The sequence below is a fragment of the Brachyistius frenatus genome, unplaced genomic scaffold, assembly GCF_029030835.1.
Source record: "Brachyistius frenatus isolate BFR_SWC_R1_liver_20210118 unplaced genomic scaffold, ASM2903083v1 Contig_7, whole genome shotgun sequence".
Lineage (NCBI taxonomy): Eukaryota > Metazoa > Chordata > Actinopteri > Embiotocidae > Brachyistius > Brachyistius frenatus.
This window is the reverse complement of record NW_027210606.1, coordinates 3,220,810-3,248,428: the sequence shown is the minus strand read 5'-3', so window position 1 is coordinate 3,248,428 and position 27,619 is coordinate 3,220,810. Positions and strand designations below refer to the sequence as shown.

The following is a 27,619-nucleotide window of genomic DNA, read 5'->3' as shown; positions in this document are numbered from 1 at the left end:
GAGATCACAGTGGAGCTCCTGAGATCACGGTGGAGCTCCTGAGATCACAGTGGAGCACCTGAGATCACAGTGGAGCACCTGAGATCACACCTGAGATCACGGTGGAGCACCTGAGATCACGGTGGAGCACCTGAGATCACACCTGAGATCACAGTGGAGCACCTGAGATCACAGTGGAGCACCTGAGATCACAGTGGAGCACCTGAGATCACACCTGAGATCACGGTGGAGCTCCTGAGATCACGGTGGAGCACCTGAGATCACTCCTGAGACCACAGTGGAGCACCTGAGATCACGGTGGAGCACCTGAGACCACACCTGAGATCACAGTGGAGCACCTGAGATCACTCCTGAGACCACAGTGGAGCACCTGAGATCACACCTGAGACCACGGTGGAGCACCTGAGATCACACCTGAGATCACAGTGGAGCTCCTGAGATCACAGTGGAGCTCCTGAGATCACAGTGGAGCACCTGAGATCACTCCTGAGACCACAGTGGAGCTCCTGAGATCACAGTGGAGCACCTGAGATCACAGTGGAGCACCTGAGATCACTCCTGAGACCACAGTGGAGCACCTGAGATCACAGTGGAGCACCTGAGATCACAGTGGAGCGCCTGAGATCACTCCTGAGATCACAGTGGAGCTCCTGAGATCACAGTGGAGCACCTGAGATCACAGTGGAGCGCCTGAGATCACTCCTGAGACCACAGTGGAGCACCTGAGATCACACCTGAGACCACGGTGGAGCACCTGAGATCACAGTGGAGCACCTGAGATCACAGTGGAGCACCTGAGATCACTCCTGAGATCACAGTGGAGCTCCTGAGATCACGGTGGAGCACCTGAGATCACGGTGGAGCACCTGAGACCACGGTGGAGCACCTGAGACCACGGTGGAGCTCTTTAAACACCAGATGCACCATGACATGGTTACAGGAGTCCAGAGTAGTTTCAACTCTGTTTAAAGGGACACTGCAGCTTTTTTAAAAGGCCCAGACAGGTTCATCTCCCCTCACAGCAGCTTTCACTCTGCTGACGTGCCCTTGAGTGGGACGACAGATGTCTTCAGGCTGGAGACACTATGATGTAGCTGACAGGTGTGACAGTACTTCCCTTATTGGAGACAGACTCTGAAGATGAACAACGATGGAATAAAACAGACAGCGAGGGAATTCCTGGGGATTATTTGAGGGATTAATTGATCACAAAATTATGAGAAACAGAACACCTGGGTTAGAGTATTATATCTATATCTATATATAAATATAGATATATATATTTGAAACAATATTATAATCATCCACGTTACCACCAACAGTCTGGTGGAGAACTAAGATAAAATGAAATATTAAAAATGATATGGCTTGGTACGTCTGGTCTCCTGTCTGTCATCACTGTTTAGCAGTGATGGAGAGTGACGAGGTACATTTATTATATATACATACATATATATATATATTGCACTTCAGTACATGGAAAATTAAAGATATATATATATATATAAGTACTGCATTTCAGTACATGGAAAATTAAAGGTATTTGTATTTAAGAATTTCCATTTGAAAGCTACTTTATGCCAGTTCAGCACATTTCAGAGGGAAATATTGTACTTTCTACTCCACTACATTATTACTTCATTATTTTGAAGATGAAGATTCAACATAATGGACATTTTACAGTCTTTTAAAATACAACATTGTTAAAATGAAACCAGTGGTTTCCAACGTGTTTATTTCCCAAAGTATTCCAACAGTCAGTGAGCAGTCGGGGTACATTTCAGATGTCTGAGTTGTTAAGCAGCTCCACCAACTAGTGATTTTTCCCTCTAAACTTCCCACAGGGTCTCATTTCCAGAAAGGTTGAAATGATCAATATCTCAACAAAAATCTAAGATGAGAGGGGAAAAGTCCAAAAACTGAAATGACAACTTTTGTTTTTTCTTCTTCCTTCATCCAGTAATCATCTGACGACCCCTCAGATGTATCTGACGTCCCTGTAAATACAAGTGTATATAAAGTGGTTCAAACTAGCTCCAGCTGCCGAAGCTCCAACAGTAAAATGCTGCTGACACACAGATGCTTCACTATAATCGATCTAATCTCGCCATATATGATCTGATTTATCAGTCAGAAGGATCAAATCAGTCCATTCGCTCCATTTTGCTGCTAACACGTCTATACCTTTATTTAAGCAGAGCTTTTTAAGTACAATGGTTTGATTAAAACCAGTGATGACTCGATGGACTGGTGCTTTTGGAAGCACATTGCATCAAGTCGTTGTATTCGTTATGTGGGTGAATATGGGCCCAGTGCAGTGACAAGGATTGTGTTGTCCCTTGTAGTGTAAGACCAGTTATTATTTTGTACTGCAACTCACAAAGACTGGACAACATCTTTAACTTAATCATTGTTATTTTGAGCTGAGTTGATGTTAGTCCTATAATGTACTAATAGTGGAGACAGTCGGCAACGGCAGCAAAAGTATTACTCAGTTGTCTGCCACAGCTGTGGCCATAATACATATGCAGTCACTTGCTGTAGATTGTTATGTGAATGTTGACTGACACTTGATCCTTCACCTTCGCAGGTTTGTATATTTGAGAGATGGGCTCTGAAAACCCAGAGGACTTTGAACCCGCTGTGATCCTCGCTGAAGAAGATCAGCAAGAAATCGGAGGCCTGATCAACTCCGATGGTGAAGAAGTGGATTTCTCCGATCTCAGTGAGTAAATCAAATCAACAAGAAGACATTGAATGGCAGGAAAAATAGAAGCCCTGAACATTGTAAAGCAATCCAGTGGGACAGTTGTGTAAATGCTGACTATCTAATATTTTGATTTGTAGACACGTAGTGATTTGTTTGTAGTTTTTGGTGATGTCCCTTGCACGTAAATGATATCTGCCTTTTAGTATTGAGCTGTGTGACATATCACAACAAAGTAAAGGTTTAAACTTACAATTGATTCAACACAGAACAGTTCTAATTCGGGAACATCGAATGTCTTGGCTCGGTCCATCATACAGGCGTTTCTGTTGTTTGTGCATTGGAGTGTTGTTGTCTGTAAATACGTTTTAGTTATTTATACCGAACTGAGCTGTAAAGACATAAACCTGCATTAGTAATGACTTTGATTCAGCAGTCTGTATCTTAACAAGAGCGGATCAACCATCGAGGTGATGTTCGGCCTCAGATGGTTGATAACATCGAAATCTGACGAGCATCATTGAATTCACAAACAAGGACAGAAATGCCAGTTTTCCCTCAGCGGCCTGGTTCAGAGTGCTCATGTTAGTGTTTGCTGTCAGTCAGACAAGTTTGACTGACAAGAGTTTCTGCAGATGAAGGCGGACTGTAGGTGAGTGTGCTGTAAGTGTAAGTTGTAGTTTTTATCATATGGAGTTATAAATTCAGTGTAAACATCCACAGCCAACTCGGTGCATTCACTGCCTAGTTTATCCAGTCAGTATTGAATGTGTGAATGCGTGAAGGAGCAACATCTGGATCTCTGACGGTGAAAACATTTCATTACTTACCCAGAGGGATTTCACTTTTTGTCACCCAGTGCCAATACTGATATCTAATTTCAGACTTTCAGTGCAAAAAGAATCTTTAAAAAAAAAAGTATTTATAAAATCGGGGTATTTAAAATGTATCTGAAATAACTGAGATAATTGTGACTGTAAAATATACTATTGATTCTTTTCAAGCTAAGTGTTTTATGATATAAACATGATATTGTCCGGACTTCTGTGGGACCACATCAACATTAATGAGCATTCAGACCATGTAAACACAGGATCTCACTCAAGTGCGCCGGCATCTTAAAGATGTAATTGATTCTGTGTCTGTAACAGCTGGGCGGTGCAGTGGTTAGCATTGTTGCCTCACAGCAAAAAGGTTCCCAGTTCAAATCCGGTCCTGGGCCTTTCTGTGCAGAGCTTGCATGTTCTCCCTTTGCCTGCGTGGGTTCTCTCCAGGTGCTCCAGCTTCCCCCCACCGTCCAAAAAAACATGCTCCTCCTGTCCACATGCCCAAGTGTCCCTGAGCAAGACACTGAACCCTAAATTGCTCCCAATGGTGTACCATCAGTATGTTATAAGTCACTTTGGATAAAAGCGTCAGCTAAATGTAATGTAACAAACACTTGTCCTTTTAATCAGACTTGCATTTTATTCTCTTTGGTGACACTTGACCCGCATAAAACAACATTACCCGACATTTTGGTTGCTTCTACTTTCTTTGCCATGTTGATATTGTAATTATTTTTCTGCTGCTGACAATTTCCTTGGCATCTTCAGGCACTTGTGCTCATCACACAGGAAGTTGTTTTTGCATTAGGCTCCCGTGTTTCCCTCCCTGATTACCGTAACCAGGCACCTTGTTCACATGACTGGTCAGAAGTCAGCTTCCTGGAGAACACAGACTGTAACCTGGTGATTGAAGTGCATGTAAACACACCGTCACTTCAGCTCACAGACTGTTGTGAAAATACCCCCTCAACGTTTCTGTTTTACAAAATGAATATCTGTTCTTGTCTTTGTGTTCACACAGGAGTGAGTGCTGTCGCTGGCATCGTCCCTGCAGAGGCTCCGCCGAAGACATTCGATCATAGTGAGAATGAAAAACCGCCATCACTTCACAGCTGCTCAGTTTGTGGGAAAGACTTCCCCTACGCCTCGAAGCTTCAGCGACACCTACGCACTCACTCGGGAGAGAGGCCTTTCCCTTGCTCCATGTGTGAGAAGAGATTTCCAGAGAAGGGGCTTCTCATGATCCACGAAAGGGTCCACACCGGGGAGAAGCCGTTCCCATGCACTTTCTGTGAGAAAAGGTTTGCCAGCCAGGGGGAGCTGCGGCTACACCGGCGGACGCACACCGGCGAGAGGCCGTATCACTGCTCCATCTGTCTGAAGAGCTTTTCTCGACACTGGCACCTGAAAACGCACCTCGAGGCGATGCACTCTGAGGTCGTCGCAGGCTTCACGAGGAAGAAGTTTCCCTGCTCAGATTGTGAAAAGAGCTGTAACTCAGCCGCCGAGCTGAGAGATCATCAGAGGACTCACACTGGAGAGAGACCCTTTCAGTGCTCATTCTGTGACAAACGGTTTGCCCTGTCGGGTACTCTGGTGAGACACGAGCGGCTCCATACCGGCATCACGCCCTACCACTGCTCTGACTGCGGGAAGACATTTGCACAGCAGTGGACCCTGACCACACACATGCGGACTCACACGGGAGAGAAACCGTACAGCTGCACGCAGTGCGATAAGTCCTTCGTCGCTCCCGGAGAGCTTCGGAGGCACACCAGGATTCACACCGGAGAAAAGCCGTATAACTGCTCCGACTGTGGGAGGCACTTCTCACTGGCGGGAACTCTCAGAAACCACAAACGGTCTTGTACGCAGAGCAAGAATGAATCGGTCCCTGGTGTCGTCTCGAGCCCGGCTCAAGCTGCAGTTGGTGAACAGTCCCAGCAAGACCCGGCCGGCAACATCAGCTCAGAGGTAGTGACAATACACAGAGGTAGTCAAAGCAGTCAAAAGCTGTGTTTTTATCTGCATTGTTCCCTCCATTTGTTCTTGTGCATCTGTGTTTCCAGGTGTCTGACAGCCGGCCTGGTGCAGCGCAGCCTCAGTGCTCAGAGCGGCCGAACTGTGACAAAGCAGCTCAGTGTGAAAATCACCTGAGAGAACCAGCAGACCAGCCGGACGACACCGCTTCTAGTCCGCATATGAATGTAATAGTGAAAGAGGAAGAAGAGGAGGAACCCCTGTGTGGTACATAAACAGGAGACTGCACATGTTCTTCTTATGAATGAAAAGAAGCATGAATACCTTTGATCATGACTTTTGATATTTAGGGGTTGTTGTTGTTGTTGTTGTTTTTCTCCCCCAGTAGAGGAAACTCCAGACCAGGTGTCTGGTGGTGAAGATTGTACCATGTCAGAGGAAAGTGAAGAGCAGCATCAGGAAAGCAACACAGAAATTAGGATTACAGTAAAGGAGGAAGAAGAGGAGCCTATCAACAGTAAGGAAAACACATGAAAATGATGATTATTACATTGAACAAAGAGTTGATGCTTCCGTCTTTACTCGTGCTCCTTAACTGGGATCTAGTTTCAATAAATAAATGGACAAGTTGTGAAGGATTCCTTTACTGAGCGGATCAGAACATGTTTTTCTCCCTGATTAAAACAAAAAATATTATTTTTCCTCTACTTTGAATTACAGAAAACGCAGCACTTTTTATTTACTCTTTTCACTATTTTACTACATTCACACTTATCAGAGCAACTCCTGCATCAGTACAAAACAGTGCACACGAGCGTTTAGGGTGGTTTTGATACTAATATCCCGTCATGCTGAAATCCATGATCAAGCAGCGAGCTGCATCCCGTCACACTTTGTGATTGACATCTGTCATTGACAGATTTCATTACTTGTCGCCTAATTCTGAGTTTGTGAAGCAGTATGATTCAAGTTTTAGATTTTTATCTGGTTATTTGCTCCTGAGAAGCTGCTTTATTTTCTTTCTTTTTTTTTAAGACAGAACCATAATACTGTATTATTTTTGGTGACAGAAAGTGAAGTGTGTCTTATAGCAGTTCACTCCGACTGACTCTTACGTGTCTCAGAACAAACCTCTCTGCGAGAGAATTTTATATTTCCTCAATTTTATGTAATTTCCCAAAATGTATTTGACAATTCAAGGACCTTTTGATGCATTTATTTCAGTTCAGAGGAAAAGCTAACATTGTCTCTTTCTTCCAGTGTTATGTTATGTATGACTTGCAGAAGACCCTTGTGCACAGAGGGATAGCTAATCTAGAGATGAGAAATTAATATTGCTGTTGTGGAGATGTTTCAAGTTGGGACATGTTTCTTGTTCTTAGTGGGATTAAAGATTTGGTCCAGTTTTTATTTGACTAATTCATCAAAGTCTTCACAATACAGCGCACGGTTATATTTGAAGGGTCGATCATTGAGTGCCTTGTTTTCACCACGGCGAGCAGTGTTTTAACAAGTTCACGTTTCAACCCTTTCCATTTTTGTTTCCACAGTGTCTATGGAAGACCGCGATCACGTGACGGACAGTGAAAAAGAAAGCTGTCCAGCATCCCCAGTGCAGGACCTGCAAAACAACCATCTGACAAAGAGCTCTTACTGCTGTGGGCTTTGTGGAAGAGACTGCCACAAGATGTCCGCTCTTCAGATCCACATGCGAATTCACTCGGGAGAGAAACCGTACCAGTGCACTCTGTGTGGGAAACAGTTTACCCAGAAAGGTCAACTCAAAGGTCACTATAAAGTCCACACTGGAGAGAAACCGTTCTCCTGCCCGGACTGTGGCAAGAGCTTCGCCCACTCTGGGGCCATGAACAGGCATCGGCTCACACACACGGGAGAAAGGCCCTACCACTGTTCGGTGTGTGACAGGAGCTTCAACCAATCAGGCCGCTTAAGGGAACACGAGAAAATCCACTTTGGGGAAAAGTTTGACTGTCCCGAGTGCGAAAAGAGTTTCACGCGATCTTCAAGCCTCAAGAACCATTTCAGGCTTCACACGGGGGAGAGGCCGTACGGCTGCGACATCTGCGGGAGAGGCTTCAGCCGCTCGCAAAGTCTGAGGCTGCACAAACGAAAGCACGAGCAGATTCAGACTGAGGAGGATTCGGCATTCAGTGTGAAGAACGACGACTTCTCGCAGAGTGACGATAACTCCCCAATTAACATGTGCATCACAGATAAAAATGACTGATGTATTTATATAACCAGATATGTACTAGTAGTATTATTAAAGGAATATAGGCAGTAAAACATGAAGTGAATGAGGGGAAAGTAAGGGACTACCTCTGTGAATAGACCATCATTAAACCTTTATGTGGTGTTTCACACAAAAAGTATTAAATGTTTCACTCCCAGAACATTGCAGATGTGCCAGGTGATGCAAATAACATCACAGTTTTAGACAATACAACAAACACAACTTTTGTAAAATCTTGGAAACTGTTTAGGTAATAAATTTTAGAGGTCATATTTATGCTGATTTATCAGTCCTCACCAGTGTTGCATTGGAATATTGCCCTCACATTTAGAGTATTATGGTAGTTTAAAGAACTCATCAAAGGTCTGTGATTTCATTTTTTCCATGCAGTATTTGTCATCAAACTAATCGTGTATGTGGAAATTGGATTAAAAAATAATTATGTTTTTGTACCAGGCGGCCATTGAGCAGGTGAAGAATCAGGTGAAACTGGAATTTATTCTTCTGGAAATTTGCGCCAAAAAGGAAACATGAACTCGTGATGTGTATCAGATCTTTGCCAAAACCATTGCCCGTTAGTGGTGAATAATTTTCAATCTCTGTTTTGTGCAGTAGTTATTCAAGAACCAAATCGTGAAACAGGTTCACCTGGTTTTAACAGGTCTTAAAGGCCAAGTAACTGTTGTGAATAAAGGAATCCTTCTTGAAGGTTGTGATATAAAAGGCATTAATTGAAGCCGTGTCGATGGTAAACGTTACACAGTGCTGCCTCTGTCTAATTGTATGGGACATGTTATACTGAACAATAAAAGTAAAAGAGCAGAAGACTACTATTCTTGAGGTTTTAGGAGCTTAGCGACAACCTACAACCCCGTTTCCAGAAAAATTGGCACGCTGTGTGAATTTCGAAACGCGGTTGTAGATGTCCTTCCCAAGTATTTTGGAAGAAGCACTTTTTAAAAAAATTGAGGCCAAAGAATCCAAAAATGTATTGTAGCTTCCGGCAAAGGAAAATGTTGTTTTTTTTTACCGGCAGAAATGGAATAAAGTTGGAGTTCCACATTTGAAAGACACTTGCAGCAAAGGTCTTTAAGTGTATTTTCAGGCTACTTGAACCAGTATTTTTTCAAAATCTCGTGAACCTTTGAGCTGTTGAAGTTAGGCAATATATCCAAGTAAACATACACACACACACACAAAAAAAAATGAAATGAGTGAAATAATGAAGTGCCTACTATGTCCAACGGATCTATTTTATTCTGCATGTTGTGATTTCTCATTTGATTAAGAACTGATATAATTCAAAGACTGCCGGCAACAAACCCTGATATTATTCGACATTTTCCTTTATCTCTAATCTTACACTTCCCCGCAGTGACATACCCGCTGCCAGCCGAACTGATCAGAGTTACAGAATTCCCAGCTGCTCCTGAAGGCAGCACCCTTGAAAGAAAACACACTCCCGACATTTGTCGTTTTTAAACCCAGACCTCTCGACCCGATCATAACTTAGTCATCGCTGTATAAGTCAGCCTGACGTCGTTGACATTAACACACGCGGTCCGTTAATCATTCGTAAATCCCGACGTGAGGTTGTCGGAGGGCTCCTCGACCGGGAGGTCTAGAAATTACGAGGTGTCCTGAACGCGACGTAGGAATAAACACGGTGACCATGCAGGCGGTCGAGGTGGTCAGCGTTACGTGACGTTTACTTCAAGGAAAAGTTTGCCGTGTGGGCTGCATTTCAACGGAAAGCTCAAAGGATATCCGGGTAAGCACCGCTGAAGTTCCCGGTCCCGTCGGTGACCGGTAACTCCCGTTAACTACCGACACATACGTGTGTGAAACACTGTTAAAGGAAGCTAACGCGAATATTCGCTGCATGTTCCGCATTAACGTCCCGCTCCGTCTAATGCGGCTCGTTGAGTGTTTTCTCTTTGCCGCAGTTACCCGAGTGAAGCCAGCCAGTCCTGAAAACAGGGTTTCATTCACGTGTCCTGGTTGAACTTTGACATTTACGTGGTTTTTTTTTTTTCTACTCGGTGGCAGCTGAAGTTAGCTCACTAAGTGGCTAACTTTAGCTAGCCCTGTGGCTCCGTAGCAACACCGTCGCTTTGGACAAAATGTCTTACGAGTGAGGACGCTCATAATACCTGGGCTTTAACCATACCGTGACTATAAACGTACCCTCGGTCAGAGCGACGTGTTATTCAGAGGGATGTAACTGCAGATAGTAAGATAGTCACACCCGCGTCTGACCTCAAGATAAATGCAGCAGTTAAAGATAACGTGTGTCGGTTATGGTCGACAAACACACTGCGATGACGCATGTTGGTGTGACGTCACATCTGTGAACACTGCCACGACGCATGTTGGTGTGACGTCACATCTGTGAACGTACTGCGATGACGCATGTTGGTGTGACGTCACATCTGTGAACGTACTGCGACGATGCATGTTGGTGTGACGTCACATCTGTGAACGTACTGCGATGATGCATGTTGGTGTGACGTCACATCTGTGAACGTACTGCGACGATGCATGTTGGTGTGACGTCACATCTGAACACTGCATGTTGGTGTGACGTCACATCTGTGAACACTGCCACGACGCATGTTGGTGTGACGTCACATCTGTGAACACTGCCACGACGCATGTTGGTGTGACGTCACATCTGTGAACGTACTGCGACGATGCATGTTGGTGTGACGTCACATCTGTGAACGTACTGCGATGACGCATGTTGGTGTGACGTCACATCTGTGAACACTGCCACGACGCATGTTGGTGTGACGTCACATCTGTGAACGTACTGCGACGATGCATGTTGGTGTGACGTCACATCTGTGAATGTACTGCGATGACGCATGTTGGTGTGACGTCACATCTGTGAACGTACTGCGACGATGCATGTTGGTGTGACGTCACATCTGTGAACACTGCCACAACGCATGTTGGTGTGACGTCACATCTGTGAACGCACTGCGACGACGCATGTTGGTGTGACGTCACATCTGTGCTAGTTGTTTTTTTGGGGCTTGATGTGTCCATAAATGTTGATTCGAATGATCCCAAAGAATTTGGATTCATTGAATTAAAATGATTGTCTCCTTTTATTTCCTCTTACTCCTTTTTCTGCTAAATAAGAGAAGCTATGATTTTCACCTCACTGATGTGTACACTTCTTCTTCTTCTTCTTCCATCTCTAATCAGCAGAGGACGTGTTGCTGCACTGAACTTTGTCCTGCTGTCTCTTATCGCAGTGTTTCACCACCATTATCACCATGGTGTCATACAAGCGGCTCAACCCTGAAGACGTTCAGTTTTCCAGTGCAGTTTTGTCCGAAGAGCCTCGTCCTCTTCCAGATGAAGTTCCAGTGAGTTTCTATCCGTTCATGTGTAGCTCGCTGCTCTCTCTGCCTGTGACCCTCTGCAGTTAGATTTAAAACTGCAGAGAAACTTTTTAAGAAACATATCTTACTTTTTTTTTTCACCATGATAAAAAAAAACAACAGGTGGACTATGAACCAACCATTGAAAACAACCTTCCTATGTAGACGTGAGAGTTGGTCTGTAACTCACTGATGTCGCTTCACCTCAGAGACCCAAGAAATGTTCTCAGTGAGGCTTTCCTGGTTTGATAGTTAATTTAAATGGTTACAAAGTTGCTCAAATTGGAAAAAGGTGAAATAAATTCCGTCACCGTTGCTTTGATGTTCACCCGAAGTGGAAATTATCAGCATATTGATGCCTTTTTAATTTTAGTTTAAGAAGTAAACCTCTTCATATTGCTGTGCCACGACATTAAACTATATGTTTACTATCACTTGTTTCTACTTTGATGTATTTGCTGTGTATCAAGGGGCCGGATCCAGAGGAGGCCTCCTTGCTTCCACGCCGGCCGCCCTGCTCCATCACCACAGGTCTCCTGGTGATCGGCTGCCTGCTGCTGCTTCTCTGTGGAGGCTGGCTACTGGGCACCATGTTCTGGCTGCACGGCCCCCCCGACCAAGACCCCCACCGACCGCTGCCGCCGGTCCCGGGACCAGCGCGGGACTCCATAGTGCAAACACGAGTGAATGGCACCGCAGCTGCTTCCCACCGTGACGGCTGCAGTTTGATTCCAGAGGCGTGGAGGTTCGATTGCTTCCCTGAAAGAGGGGTGGTTGTGACTCGAGAGTTGTGTGAGGCAAGGAACTGCTGTTTTATCCCTGCTGTCGCCCGCCCATCAGGACAAAATGGGATCCCCTGGTGTTTCTATCCTCCGGATTTCCCTTCGTACTCACTCGTGTCACTGAATGACACGTTGCTGGGACAGAAAGGGACGCTCGTCAAGGATGTGAAGACTTATTACCCTGGAGACATCCTCACTGTAGAGGTGGAGATCCGTCATGAGACAGACACACGGCTCCGTGTCAGGGTAAGTACTCGCATGATCACTTATTTATATATACTGGATAATAAGCCACACAGTCACATGCATATGTTTGGGCAGATCTGCCTTCAGTGATGTTCAGGTTAGTGGACTTTGAGGGGTTTTTGAAGTGGTTGTTGCTGCATGTCAAAGTCCCCTTTAGATTATTGTCCTGTTGTAGAAGACGACTTCCTGTCAGATTCATTTTTTTTGACTGACTGCACAACGTCTCATCCAGATGTTTCTGGTATTTAGTGCAGTGTTTCAACTTTCCAGTGCCAATGAGCACAAGACCCCAAAGCAGAATGTGTCCTTTCCTAAATTATCCAACAGCTGGCTTTTTATTGAATACTGCTTTTTTATTTTTTCTCCAAACACCCATTTTTTAAAATTTTTTTTTTGCTTTGTTTACTTGAGACATTAACTTTTACGATGAGGTCGCAGATGATGTTTCCTTCAGATGACTTTTTCGCGTGGACCCTATGAGAGCGTCAGGGCTGTACGGTGGAGCGGTGCACCGTCACTCCTGAGTCAAAGAAGCCTTTCTTTGAGAGCATATGGAGGTTTTGCCGAACAGACATAAAGTGTTGTCTGAAAGTTTAGCTACCGATCAACATTTTCTCTTGACTTCCACGGTTCCCTTTAACTGTCATTTCTTAATGACTTTTCGGACGGTGGAAACTGCCACCTGGAAGTTGTTTTCATTTTCAGATCCTCATTCATTTGATCACAGCATCCTGTGGGTGTTGACTGTTATCACGAGGTTTAAAGAGTCGGAGGATCCATCAGCTGTGGGATTGCAATCAGCTGATCATTCCTAAGCACAGTTGCAGATATCCGTGTCTCTGGAGCTGCAACCTTCTGATCATTACGTGAAACTAGTTATTACCCAACACTGCTTTTGTGCACTAAGGTTTCCGAGTCCAACAATATCTGGACCAGTCTTTTGACTCAACCAAATAATGAATTCACGTTCTATATTGTCATTTTACACACGATGTACAATTAAACTGTGCAGTGCTGTAATTTAACCACAAACTGTTCTCAATCTAGATAACTGACCCTTCAAGTTCACGGTTTGAGGTGCCGATCTCTGTCCCCACCGCCACCAAGAAGGCAGAGAGCCCCGACTACACCGTAGAGCTTTCAAAGCAGCCGTTTGGTCTCGTCGTGAAGAGGAGCTCTACAGGAGCCGTGCTGTAAGTCTGACTTCAGGAGCAAACATTTGATCAGATAATGCCAAGCTCAGACTTCAGAAATCCACACATCACAATCACATTCAACCACTGGCATCACACGCACTTATGAATTTGACATTTACATTTTGGTGCTCATACTACAGAACTGAGCACTGACGAGATGTGGTGTCCAAGGTGTTTGACTGGGACAGGAAAGTCACAGCTAAAATCTTGTAGTTTGGTTTAAGGTGAAGAATCACAACCGCTCATATTGGGTAGTTGAGCGTTTTTAAACTGCATTCAGTTGTAAAACCAATTCATACTTTTCTGTCTCCTGTCAGTCTGAACACCAGTGTGGCTCCTCTCTTCTATGCCGATCAGTTCCTCCAGTTGTCCACGTCCCTCCCCAGTCAGTTCATTTACGGGCTGGGTGAGCACCGCTCCACCTTCCTGCATGACATCCACTGGAAGACACTCACCATGTGGGCCAGAGATGTGCCCCCGATGGTAAAGGCACTCGTCATTGTTCTGTTTATAGTCACTGGAAATGCAATTGATACTTTTGTTTGTTACTTTGGGCTGCTAGTTTGAAGAAAACAAGTTCACCGATGTATTTAAAAAAAAAAAAAAAAAAAAAAATGTGTTGAAAAATAAATAAAACGTTATAAATGTAAATTACTGCAGACATTTGACTTGTGGAAGAAAAAGCACAGGTGTTTATTGGCACTATTAACGATACCATCGGTATTTTCCCAGCAAACCATGACAATGTGACCTCATCCACAACAGACCTTTTCTACAGAAATGTCTTAACTTGTCATGACATCAATGCTGGTTTCATTCCACTTAGAGGACACGTTGGTATTTGTTTGTTTTTCTGGCACAAGGCACATGAATCAATATCACTGTTATTGTGCCAATGAAAGCCAAAAGGCAAATTTTCAACTGTTGTGACTAAGAATTTTTACTATAATTTAGAGGCCCACCGGATCTCTTTTTTTTTTTTTCATCAGCTGTCTCCTGTTTGTAGCATCTAATCTCACAGCGCCACACATGTTTTTCTGAAGACTGATGGCAACGTGTTGTTCTCCTTTTGTTGCTTACTGGCAGTCGGAAAACGGCTTTAAGGTGCATTACTGCCACCTTCTGTCAGTCGTAACACATTACTACCAGGCACAGATAAAAACAAGGCAAAATATAAATATATTTATTTTTAAGACAAGATGCTCTATCTTTTTTCCACAATTTTTTTTAAATTTTGAAAATCATGTCCTGTCTCTACTTGTGACTTGGTCATGTGTTAAATTAGCTGTTAAGGAAGGCTACTAGGGTGCAGAGTAGAATTTATGAAATACACATATAAAGTAATGTTGAGCGGACATAAACCGGTTATATTTCAGATGACGGGTGGAAACGCAAAATCATTTATTGCCGTGACGAGTCTAAATGTATTCAGTGAAAAAAGAACACTCAGTTTGTGGTTTCTCATGATTATGACTTGACTGCATGTGTTTACTTTTGTGCAAGTAAAATCCACAAGATAAAATTGTAATTTCCTTGCGTCCCTCTACATTGTAGGAACATACAAACCTGTACGGTGCTCATCCATTTTACCTGGCGATGGAGGACGGAGGCAACGCACACGGCTTCTTTCTGCTGAACAGCAATGCAATGGGTCAGTCCGCTCGACGCCATGATACTTCCACTTCAACTTGGACTGCGTGCAGTAACACGCACACACTAGTGCTGTAATTGAGATTGAACAAAATAGCTGATGCTCATATTTGAAAGCTTTCCCAACTGTTCAGATGACAGCAGCTGACAGAATTAAGCAAATACATAAAAAAGGAGAAGTTCCACGTGGACATTTCCGTGATAAATCTGTACTCATAAAACCACAATAACTTCCCAGTGTTGTTTGAACATCTATTTCATGTACTACAGATGTCATATTATGTTCCCTAATGACCAGAGGTGTGGTACATTGTTAAATTGTGGCTTGTTTCTGAGGTTGTGTATCCACTGTGGCGGCAAGCTTGCATACAATAGTCAATAATGTAGTTCAAACATTTCACAATGCTTTTTTGCAACTGTTTCACAACTGTTTCCGTCTGCTGAAAAGCTTCAGAGCTTTTCATTTGAAACAGCGGAGGAAATGTGGAGTTTGTATTAACATGTTATGAATACTTTAACAGCCCAAACAGATTGAAACGAGGCTTTTAGTTGATATTATTAATCAATCAATTCCCCTTAAATGTTAATGTGACAACTTTTGACCATTCCTTTTGTTTTTATTGGATTTCTTGCTTTAGAAAAGCAGATCTTCAAAAGCACTTAAAAAATATAAATGCATTTCAACCAAAATCATTTTATGTCCTCACTTGGTTCCAGTGCGCTTCAGCAGCTCTACACCTACGTTAACGACTATATTAAGTGTTGCTAATTTAAATGTTAAATTGTCTATTTCCCTCTATTAGACCTTAAATGAAATTTTACTTGAAAAGCAGGAGTAATCAGCTGTTTATTTTAACTGATTTACGCAAATGTGCATCTTATTCTTAGTTATTTGTGAACACTTACTGCATTTCTTTTCTTTCAACTCTGTTCTTTGTTTTCTCTGTGTGAAAGTTTCATCACTGGTTTTCCTGTTCTTCCAGATGTGGTCCTCCAGCCCGCCCCAGCCCTCACCTGGCGGACCATTGGTGGAATCCTTGACTTCTATGTTTTCCTCGGTCCTGATCCCGGTTCAGTGATTGAACAGTATGTGGAAGTTATAGGTCAGTAGGAGTGTGCTACGATACGTGGACATGTCGTGTACTGAACTGTAGCTGCATGTCTGTGACTGGTAATACCATGAGATGACTCATACCTGCCTTAAACTGATACACGCATAGATCCATGTTTCAGTTGGTTTGAGGAAGCCACGGTGAATAGTATCAATATCCCGTTGTTACAGTGACTTGACACCACCAGCACAAGAAAAAAAGATCCACAACTTTTTAAAGTCTGTGATCAGGTACAGGAGTTTCACAGAAACTGAGTAAAAGAAGTCCAAATGCTCTACTGACCGTTTCCCTCTGACACCCCGAGTTCCTTCATTTTTCTTCTCGACGACAAGTTGCTTTCACTCTCGCACTTCTTCCTTTATTCATTTCTCCTCCTGTCACAGGATACCCAGCGATGCCCATCTACTGGGCGCTAGGATACCATCTCTGTCGCTGGGGCTACAACAATAGTAATTCTACCTGGGAGGTTGTCAAGAGCCTGAGGAATTATAGGATACCTCAGGTAATTTTTGTCAGTGTTTACTATCGTTTGTGTTTTTTTTGTAATTTAATTAAGTAGTGTCATGGTAATCTTTATTAAAGTGCTTTAGAGACAGGAGAAGAGGAAATCAATATAATGAATAACAATAGAGAGTGTATATGATAAAAACAAATAAAAAAAACTAGAACAACAAACTGAAAAAACAATGTAAAACTAGTTAAATGATGATCAATAAACATACTGTAAGTTTTACAAAGAGATGAAAAAGCAGACATCCAGTGGGAAGCTACGATTGCACCGCGATAAATATTTAAACAAGCTTTTTATTGAGTGCCAGGTTTGTCTACTGATTTATATGTTTGCTCTTTCTACTTCAGGATGGCACTTCTTTTTTTTTTTTTTAGGAACGTATCATTAAATGCAAATATTAAATGCGACATTTTATATAAATTTCACCAACATTCAGACTGAAGTTTTCGCTGCTACTCATTTTTTTGTTGTTGTTGTGGGTTTGTACAAAGTTTGGCTGCTCAGCACAAGTTGGCACCTGCTTGATCTGATTGTGCGTCTGACTGCAGGATGTCCAGTGGAACGACATCGACTACATGGACCAATTCATGGACTTCACTTTTGATCCTAAAAAGTTTGGCACACTGCCTGACCTGGTCAGAGATCTGCATGCCCATGACCAGCGATACGTCATGATCCTGGTACGCACAAGTTTGCACTTGCTGTGACGGAGTGGTGTGTTTGATTTGGTGCGCGTATGACCGCTGTTTCTCCACCTGCAGGACCCGGGTATCAGCAGCACACAGCCTGAAGGCTCCTACTGGCCTTTCGATGAAGGACTGAAGAGAGGAGTTTTTATTAAAGACGCGGAGGGGAAAACACTCATCGGGAAGGTGAGTCGTGTCTCGGTCAAAGTCGTTTAAAACACCTAAATAAATTCACCGATGGCTTTTGTCAAGCAGTAATAGTGAAAAACAAACACTTTTGTGTGGCGTTCAGGAAACAGCTGCAGCTTCCTTAGACGGCTTCATTTGAAACTTCTTTACGTCAGTGGTCCCTCCTCTTCCTCTGTGGAGCCGAGATGGCGACCGTTTAGGCTGAAAAGTGTCCAACGTTTCACACTTCTTTTTTTTTGGACTGTTTTGAGTGTATCATGCTGGTATTTGTCGTGCGCTGCATGTTTCTGTACTTTACAGTGAGAACGCAATTATTCACTCAAAATGTGTTAGTGCACAAGTACTGCATTTGGATCACAGCCGTGGTTTAGCTACAGCGGAGCTGCTTTTCAGCTGAACCTGCGCTCGTTTTCACATCTAATGAGATGATACGTGACAACAGCAGCCCCAGTGCCTCAGGTGGAAATAAATGAAATCAATATCCTGATGTCTTCTTCCAGGTGTGGCCCGGTCTGACCGCATACCCTGACTTCTCTGATGAAGTGACACATGAATGGTGGTACGACAACCTACAGAGGTTTCATGAGAAAGTGCCCTTTGATGGATTATGGATCGTAAGTGTGTGAATATGAAAAACACTACTGGAACTCTTCATTTAAAGCATTTCATCACATCTCCTCCCTGACATTGTCTCGTTTGATTTTTAGGACATGAACGAGCCGTCAAACTTCCTGGATGGATCGACCAATGGCTGTCCATCAAACAGTCTCGAAAATCCTCCTTACACTCCAGGTGGGAGACGTAGATCTCAACACACAAATCACACGACTACAATACACACACATGACTGTCAAAATGTAACACTGTGCCTTTTCCTTTCAGGCATACTGGGAGGTTTGCTGAGAGCCAAAACTGTGTGTGCCACTGCACAGCAGAAGCAGTCCATACATTATAACATGCACAGTCTCTACGGACTCATGGAAGCTAAAGCTTCTGCAAGGTCCGGATACGTAAAACACACACACAGATACACCAGGGAGGCAAAATCCTGAAAACACTGAAAGACATTTTGTTACATTACTGACAGTTTGGTGTCCCTCTTCCTTATTCCGCTCCGTCCTCATGTCCAGCGCTCTGAAGAGGATCGTGGCAAAGAGACCTTTCGTGATCTCTCGCTCCACCTTCCCCAGTCAGGGGATGTACTCCGGTCACTGGCTGGGAGACAACAGGAGTCTGTGGAAAGACCTTTACACTTCTATAGCAGGTTGGCGCTTCAGCTAGTCGACAGACATTCACGCTGGTATTCTGACACATTTATTTTGTTGTGAAACGGCTTATTTGAAGGATAAATATGTCTCATTTTAGATTTGAGAAAGCTGCGTATGAAATGGTCCATTTAATAGTTTGACATTGGTTTTATTTCTCAGATTTTTTTTTTTTTTCTTTCCCTCAGGTATGTTGACCTTTAACCTTCTGGGCATCCCGCTGGTGGGAGCAGATATCTGTGGCTTCAGTGAGGAGCCTCAGGAGGAGCTGTGTGTCCGCTGGACGCAGCTGGGAGCTTTCTATCCCTTCACACGAAACCACAACTCCATCGACATGAAGGTGAGCGTCCAACTGAAATTAGACAGCACGGCCTGGTCTTCTTCGGCAGACAGATCTGCTGTGTGAATCACTCCTGCTTTGGGGAAAGGGAGAAACTCGACTGTGGTTTGGGTTTTATGATGCCCTCTACTACTTTTGCATTCATTTGACAGACTAGTGGAGACAGATAGGAATTCAAATGTTGCATAAAGCAGTAAAATCATTGTACTATCGGAGGTAATACTGAGCCAGAAAGCAGCCTGCTACTCAATGAGAGCCACAGACTCTGAGTGACAGCCCTCTTAGTGAAGTCTCCTTTTTATCAGACTTAAAAACATGAACACGCGTCATGTCCCACACCGTAGCTATTTCAACGAGCCACCAAACAAACATTAACATTAAACAGCATGTAAATCCACCTACAGATGTAACTTGGGTCAGTTTTGATGCTGATGTGATCGTTACTCTTCAGTCTCACAACAAACTGTCTGTCTGATGGAGCTACTCTGTGGATTAACACCGACACTGGAAGCCAGCCAGCTGCTGTCAATCAAACTCCGACACCGACACGCCCCTCCAGCTGGCTGCTGAGACAAAAAAGGAGTCTTTCTGATATTTAACCCAACCCCCCCCCCAAAAAAAAAAAAAATCCTTGTTCTGTTCCTTTTAATAACAAAATAATCTGTTCATGTTTCTGTGGACTTTAAAGTCTCTGTTTTTTGTTTCCTTCACTTTAAGTTACCTTGTATGTTGTTCTTCCAGCCTCAAGACCCGACGGCTTTCAGCCCGCTGGCCCGCACAGCCATGAAACAAGCTCTGCTGCTGCGTTATTCCCTCTTCCCCGTCCTCTACACTCTCTTTCACAACGCACACGTGCTCGGACACACTGTTGCACGACCGATTATGTTTGAGTAAGTAGAGCTCAAACAACACAGTTTTGTAATTTTAGTTTTTTATGCTTTCTTATACATGGACATAATTTAATGTTTTGATTTGATATCTTGGTGGATTAACTCTTATCTTCTGTGCACTTAAAAAGGTTCCCACAAGATATAAAAACCTACGGGATTGATAAACAGTTCCTGTGGGGGAAGAGTTTGTTAGTGACACCGGTGTTGGATCCTGGAGTGGACTTTGTGATTGGTTACTTTCCGGAGGGCCTGTGGTATGACTACTACACGGTGAGTCTAAGATTAAACCGTGTTTGATGAAATGAAGACAAAGTACCTCCAACAGGATACTTACGCATCCTCTTGTGTGTTCCTGTCCTCTCAGGGTGACTCTGTGCGCAGTAAGGGGGAGGAGCTCCGACTCCAAGCACCTCTGGATAAGATCAACCTGCATCTGCGTGAAGGCTCCATTATACCAACACAGGTAAATGGGATTCTCAGTCAGATTTACGATTTTGCTTCTTTTTTTTTTTTTTCCTGATGTATGATTCAGGGCTTCTACAGACAAAAGCAGATGAGAAATCTTTTAAGCGTTGTTCCAAAACGGCGGTCGCAGATTGAGTTGGAAGACAAAGTTCACTGACGGATGAACGACTGAAGATCCTGCATCAAAATTCCATAAGAAACTTGGGACCGGACTCTCACAGCGTAGCATGAACCACGATCTTAGACACCAACCAATCACAGCACAACCTGATCCACCCTGAGTCTGTGCCACCAGTTGGTGAACTGAATGAAGCCTAAAAAGCATGATCTGATCTCGCATGCAGATCGGACCCGTGCGCACCTTCCAATCAGGAGCTCATGGTGCTACTTCCTCCCTGTGTATGTGAACAGACTCCCAACCTGACCCTGTGGGTGAGCAGCGGGCAGCCGCTCCATCTGGTCTCAGCGCTGTCTGACGACGGCTCAGCGACCGGGGATCTGTTCTGGGACGACGGCGAGAGCATCGACACCTTCGAGACCGACCAGTACACCTACATCATCTTCAGCGTCGCTAAGGTTCCCGGGATTATCCACATTTCCCATAATGCCCGTTGATAACCAGCACAAACTGCGTCTGAATTAGTTTGATTCAGCTGTGAGTTATATGTGGAGATGAAGACATACTGAGAAGATAAACTGAGGTTAAGACATAGACATGCACGCAGGATTCTGTAACATCACAAATAGTTTGCAACTTCCAGCCGGGTGTTGCAGAAAACTGAAACCTTCAGTGTATGTCGGGCCGGGAATTATGATTTCAAGGTCTGTAAGCATGACTGACATTCACCGTCTTATTCTGTAGAACGTGATGACATCCCAGGTGCTCCATCCCAACGTCGAGGCGACGTACATCACTGTGGAGTCGGCCTCCTTCTACGGCGTAAAGGAGAAACCGAGCAGAGTGGTGGTGAACTCCCTGGATGTAGTATTCACCTACAGAGACAACCAGGTGAGGTCAGGAGGCGTGAGGGAAAATGGTCGCTGCACTTGTTTCTAGTTGTGGGTGAAAAAAAAAAAATGGAATAATAATCACGATTCTTCTATTTCCTGAATCGATTCACAAATTCAGAAAAGGTGACGTATTCTGTGAAAACTTTGTCCTCGGTCACCAACAGACTGACGTTAGTGGCGCACCGAACTCCAGCACAGCTGACCAACACACACCGCAGCACTTTACAAAACCTCAACCTGCTCGGAACGGACACGCGTCAAACAGGACAAAATAATGAAGTGATATCACTTTATATCCGCAGAGTCCCCCTCAAAGTCCTCGCAGCATATATTATGTGAGTGTGAACAGACATGGATGGAGACCATAGACTTTATATAAAAGTGGACGTAGCTTCCGGGTCTGACAAATGAGGCCGATGCGTTGAGCTACAGTACCACCGAGGGCCACTAGAGGCCGGCTCCAAAAAGCCTGCGGCTCCATAGACTCCCTTCAACTTCTCTCTTGAAACACGAACCCAATCCATTTTTTTTCCACAAGTTGTGGTGGTTTTTCCGGCTAAGGCCGCTCCTTCTCATTAGTTTTCTGGTGGACCATCTGAAAATAATCGCGTCTTTAATTATATAATAAGCTTCAAAAGGCCGTGTTTTTGGGGGCGTGCGTGTCTGTTTGATTGACAGGCCCGAGGTGCAGTCAGGTTTCTGCTATCGGAGGGCGGGACGTAGTATCGTCGGGTTTCCAATCAGATCGAGTCAGATCCGCTGCTAGCTCCTCCCAGCCGTTCACAAACCAATGGGCGACGTCACTGGAGGTTAATGCTTGAACTGCAACTTGACTGGACGGCGGAAGTGCACAACTGCCGCGCTGTAATTCTGGTTCACGTTGAATCAAAATCTGACAAGCATTAACTACTGTGTCGCAATGTAATTAATGTTTTGGAATAAAAAGTTACAATATCTCCCCGTGTTGTGGAGAAGAAGTAAAAAAAAAAAAAGTCATATAAAATGGAAATGCAGAAAATGAAAATGCACTGAATGAGTAGAGCGACTACGTTCCACCACTGCAACAGAGACGGTCCTGGTGGAGTCCGAAGGATGAGCGAGAGCCGACCGAAGACGTTCTCTCCGCTACGCTGACCTTCGTTTTCCGTTTCCTCCGCAGGTGTTGACGGTTGCAGATCTCGGTCTCAACCTCAGTCGCAACTTCACCATCAGCTGGACGTATTGAGTTCAATTGAATTTGCTGTCGAAGCAAGTATCAGGACGGCAACGCGGTTCCTTGTTTTGGCTCTTTACTCCACAACACTGGATGTCACAGGGAGATGTCAGGTAATTGTGAGACTTCCTTGCTGATGTTCACCTTTTTAAAGAGGCGTGCTTCACTTTGCTCTCTGGTTGAACGTGTCCTCGGAGGACGCCTGTACAGAAGTTAAACCACCGGACGTCACCATTCCCAACATGTGTTTGACGACGTCGTTGACGTCTGTGAGGCGGAGCGCTCCTCGGGGACTCTCGACGCCGTCAAATTGAAAGCTCCCGTCCTCTGTTTCATTTCATAGCTCACGTTCAGGAGTACAGAGCCAACTCGAGCTGAGTCAGAAGCGAAAGTGGAGGTGTTCAGGAGTGAGCGAGGTCAAGTGTGTGTTCATATCAACCCCATCAGAAGCTTTGCCGGCCTGAAAAAGACTAAAGCATGTTAGTGTGCGGAGCTGCAGTAGCTGCTTTAATGTACGGACATTTAATCATCAGAGCTGCCCTGATTTCAAACAAAAAGCTTGTCTTGGTCTCACTACTTCACTTTTATCTTTAGCTTCGTTTAATCCAAAATTGTTGAAACTTCTCATCAGCAGAAAGATGATGTGCAATAAAAGAACGAGAGGAGAATCTACCTTCCTTGAAATGTGATAAGTCTGAATCCAGCTCCTGACGTCATGAGATGTGTGCGTGAAAGTTGTTCACTGCCTGGTTTTTTTTGCACTATAACTGCAGCACAGTGAAGGGAGACGGAGACGGAGACGGAGGTGCCTTACGATTCCTTTTTGTGCTTTTCTGAGCGTCTCTGGCTTCTTTGTTCCGCTTTATCAACACTGAAGACTGTGATACTGTTCAGCAGGAGGACTGCTTTAACTGCAAAAATTATTTTTTTTAAAAAAAGAGCCAAAATGTTCTACAATCAATTTTACTGTGACTTTTCTCTGCGAGGCTTTTTCTGACAGCAGAACACGACTGACGGCCACAGCTACATTTGAGGTCGAGGAGGTTTCAGCGTCAGCGTTCAGGGTTCGTTCTGCCTAGATTCGACCTCCATGCTGTGAAAATGTGATCTGAATTCAGCACCTTAGGAAACTTTGTCTTTTATTGTGTTAAAGAAGTCATGGATGCCTGTGCTCTGACCTCATGTCACAAAATCCCCAAACGTTTTCTTTCTTTCAGTTTCATTTTAAACATGCAGAGACGTTTGTGTTTGTGTAATTGTGACATCGCCAGCTTGCAGTTTTTAAAAAAAATTTTTTTTTACCATGGAGCCTTTTGTTTTAAGTTTTTGTGTCGGTGTTGAAATTTAATAACATGAAGGGGAAAAAAAAATCTGTTGTTTTTGCTCGTTTTTCTCAGCACGTCTTTTATTGATGCAACAGGTAAAGAAAAAGGAAGTTTGTTGATTTGTGAACAAATGTTTTGGCATCAGTGTGTTGAGAACTGCTTTGTTGTTGTTGTTTTTTTAAATTTAAAATAAATGGTTTTGAGGCCTTTTGTAATCGTCATATTTGAACCGAATAAATCTTATTTTTTTTAATCTTTTTTGCAGAAGAGTTGAAGCACCACTAGAGGCCGCAATTTGTCAATGCTGTGGTCATTGGTATCATTTCCCTCATTGCATTCAAGGTTTTTACACCATAGTTTGTGTATTTGTCAGGTTTTGGTTTTTTTTCTTTCTGAAAAACTGATATTTAGTTTTAGTTTGGGGAGAAAACAGAATAATAAATGCTTCTTCTGACCAAATTGGTACTTCATCTAAAAAAAAGTATTTGAGCTGTTACCAAGTATGACCCTCCAGTAAGTTTTATCGTAACATTGAAATATTTATTTACAGGATTCCCACTGGTCACAGAATTTCTGGAGTACCATGGAAAATTATGGCATTTGATCTCTTTTTTTAAATTTTTTTTTTTAGCCAAGTCATGGAATATCATGACGTTTTGAGATTTTAGTTTCCATTTCTATAAATGTAATATTTTCCATGAAGTATTTTGGACACAGTTTAATTTCCTGTATGTTTCCTAAGTGGTTTAATCCTCCTTCCCACTCATGAACAATCACTAGTCAAGACATGTTTGTTCCTGTAGCTGCTAACAAGGAAAAGCTGGCAGGAATTGATAACTTTAAAGATTCGTTGACACAACAGGAAAGCCAGATGTGAAGTTTGTCAAATGTTTATTGATCTATTAAAACATGGGAGCAGGAGCCGTTCACATCCACGGCAACAGTAAGAAGCACGCGTCCCTCATCACTGCTCTGTCACTGACTTCAGTCAAGAGGTTTGACATTTAATTTGGAGTGTGAAATCTGGATTTATCTTTTTCTTATCAGGGATTACCTGCTCTTAAACTGTATATTTGACCAAAGTCACTCTTATCAAGATTCAAATGTGTGTGTTGGCACAAATTATACTCTTAGTTTTTTGTATAATTTCCTCCCTGCTGTCGTCACAGCAACAGATCAGCTGTTTTTTTTTTTTTTGTCACCTCTTCCTCTGTCCATCTTCCTCCACATCGATGTTTCTCTTTAAAAAGATGTTTCTCCATCCCTCTGCACGCTCTTTCTGTCTTTTTGTTATTAAAGATGGTCGCCGATCTCCACCCAGTGAACCCCACGAGTTATTTAGATACAAAAAAAAAAGTCTCGGGATGTAATTAAGATCCGTGGGTCATCCGGGGACTCTGATAAATTAGATTGTTTCTTAGAAATTAAATAATTTTCTGGTAAGTTTGGCTCTCCATAGAAACTAAGCAGTGACACTAAGCCAGACTTTCAACTGGATCCCATGAGTCATGACACCAAGCAAGTCTTTCACTGTCCCCAACACACACACACACACACACACACACACACACAGCAAAGAGCAGCTCCAGAAAGTGAATGCAAACATCTTGTCTCATGTCCCCCCTCTGATAGCGAGAGGTTAAATTACACTCCACTACTGATAAAGTGGACTTGCAATAGGCGGGTTTTTATTGGCTGTGTGCAAACGTTCACAGGCTAACTGTTTCCAGATGGGAGTCTGAGGAGGGCACATATATCATTGAGCGGAGGGGGAGGAGAGAGCAGGGAGAGAACGAGAGCAGAGGGGGTCTGTCAAAAGCATTCTGCTCTACTGACGAGGGCATTTCCTGTCTGGATTTGGGAGGATTAAGTATTTGTGTGTGGGGGGTGTTTGTATGGTTGGCATGTGGAGAGATGAACAGAGCACAAGACATTTCAGGGGATTCTGCGCATGTTTGATGTGCGTAACCATGTTTGTAATGCTTATTTAGGGAACAGATTTTCTCAGAAACAGAGTTAGTGTCAGGGTTTACACTTTTCAGAGGAAAACTTAGTGTTGCCACATTGTGTTTCAGTCTGTTTACTCATATTTATGAAGCATATTTCACCCAGAAAGTTAAAGACTCTGCTTCATAAAAGCTCAAAGGGCTATGATGAGTACTATAAAATGAAACGTGTTCAGTTCTATTTGAAAATAAACCTGCATGTAATCAGTTCTGACAGATGGTTGTTGTGGAAAAGTCCTGGGAGTCATAAAGAAGCTAAAAGCAGCTTCATTGTTCAGTTCAAACTTTCTTTTTCTGGCTGGAGGTTTTTGTTTTTTTTAAAAACAAGAGAGTTGGTGGCATGGGACACACAACACAAAGCTCTTTTTACAGCTTCTTTGTGTGTGTAGTGTGTATGTGTCTGTGTGTACCTATGTGTGTGTGTGTGTGTGTGTGTGTGTGTGTGTGTGTGTGTGTGTGTGTGTGTGTGTGTGTGTGTGTGTGTGTGTGTGTGTGTGCGCCCTTCAATTCTATTCATTCAACACCACCAACCAGTTTTGTGCAGTCCTTCTCTCAGTCCTCACTCTGAGGATCACGTAGGTTTCAATTTGTGTTTGCGGTCAGATTTCCGTAATAATTTAGTAAAGAAATGATGATCCGGAGTGTAAAAACATTTTAAAGTGTGTATGCGAATGCTCGCCTCATTGTTCAAAGGAAAAACTGTTCGATAACAAAACATTAGCGTGTCTGTAAGGCTCTGCTGTGGTGCTTTGAGCTAAGAAGCTGCTGTTATAAAGGTATAGTGCAGCAGAACAGTTATCTTATCTAGTCAAACATTTCCCCTGTTATGGGATTTACTTTTCTTACTTTTCCTTTCATTTTGGTCTCTACCCCCTCATTGCATGCTGTGTGTGTGTGTGTGTGTGTGTGTGTGTGTGTGTGTGTGTGTGTGTGTGTGTGTGTACGGTATGTGCAGCTATGTATGGGTGTGTGTGTGATGTCCTCTGACTGATATCTTCCCTCATCACGGACAGTTTAAATGTTCTCCATGTTACTGTTCCTCAACAAAACTCGATATTTTCTGGCAGGCTAGCAGCATCTGACCGTCAATGTAATTGTGTTCATTGTTAGACCAGTGTAAATATAGAAAAAACTAATTTGACCCCTGACATAGAGAGGAAAACGACGATTCAACACATGCCGAGTGACGTGTGACTAAAAGTTCCCAGGAACTCGGAGAGGTAATCATTTCCCTGATGGGGTTTTCCACAAAGAACTGTGTAATTTGAACAGAGAAATTTCCTTAAAACAGCTGCACCAAGTGTTACTGCCCAAATATGTAATTAGTCATTCATTTATTGTTAGAACGATTAGAAAGAGGACATTCCAATACTGTTTAATTTTTTTCTGTAATTCCTCACAACAACTACATCATCCTTCTCCAGATAGGCTACATCATTTCCTTTCTGGAACATTTTAATCAGTAAAATAAAGTGTAACCATCATCACTGTCCCAACGTTTGACAACAACTTAATGCAGAGGGTGTCTGTCATGATTTTTTTTAAAAACAAACATGTTCAACTAGAAGTTTC

General features: G+C 43.3%; 2 protein-coding genes across 7 annotated transcripts in view; both read left to right on the top strand.

Moving 5' to 3' along the window:
* The window catches only part of LOC138615679 (zinc finger protein 721-like), a 29,444-nt gene extending 20,769 nt beyond the window's left edge, over positions 1–8,675 (top strand). Inside the window, exons 14-18 of the mRNA XM_069689435.1 lie at positions 2,606–2,725; positions 4,556–5,508; positions 5,604–5,781; positions 5,900–6,031; positions 7,065–8,675. Coding sequence (XP_069545536.1) covers positions 2,606–2,725; positions 4,556–5,508; positions 5,604–5,781; positions 5,900–6,031; positions 7,065–7,762 — 2,081 coding nt within the window. The 3' untranslated portion in view covers positions 7,763–8,675. The remainder of the gene's footprint in view (positions 1–2,605; positions 2,726–4,555; positions 5,509–5,603; positions 5,782–5,899; positions 6,032–7,064) is intronic.
* Positions 8,676–9,331: 656 nt separating this feature from the next.
* gaa2 (alpha glucosidase 2) lies at positions 9,332–23,645 on the top strand. 6 transcript variants are annotated; one of them, XR_011310552.1, is made up of 22 exons: positions 9,333–9,539; positions 10,982–11,145; positions 11,631–12,188; positions 13,236–13,381; positions 13,702–13,867; positions 14,939–15,035; positions 16,018–16,137; positions 16,530–16,648; positions 17,206–17,337; positions 17,419–17,529; positions 18,033–18,146; positions 18,240–18,324; positions 18,415–18,532; positions 18,663–18,796; positions 18,986–19,137; positions 19,879–20,027; positions 20,156–20,297; positions 20,392–20,490; positions 20,904–21,068; positions 21,355–21,501; positions 22,663–22,829; positions 23,490–23,645. XR_011310552.1 is itself a non-coding variant. In XM_069689594.1 (21 exons), the coding sequence occupies exons 2-21, from the start codon at positions 11,053–11,055 to the stop codon at positions 23,589–23,591; spliced, it is 2,949 nt and encodes a 982-aa protein (XP_069545695.1). In that variant the 5' UTR covers positions 9,332–9,539; positions 11,032–11,052; the 3' UTR covers positions 23,592–23,645. The 6 variants fall into 6 exon arrangements, 5 of the variants coding, with proteins under 5 accessions (XP_069545695.1, XP_069545694.1, XP_069545692.1 ...); XM_069689594.1 differs by lacking the exon at positions 22,663–22,829 and having other exon boundaries at positions 9,332–9,539; positions 11,032–11,145; XM_069689593.1 differs by lacking the exon at positions 22,663–22,829 and having other exon boundaries at positions 9,332–9,539; positions 10,985–11,145.
* Positions 23,646–27,619: the final 3,974 nt, after the last annotated feature.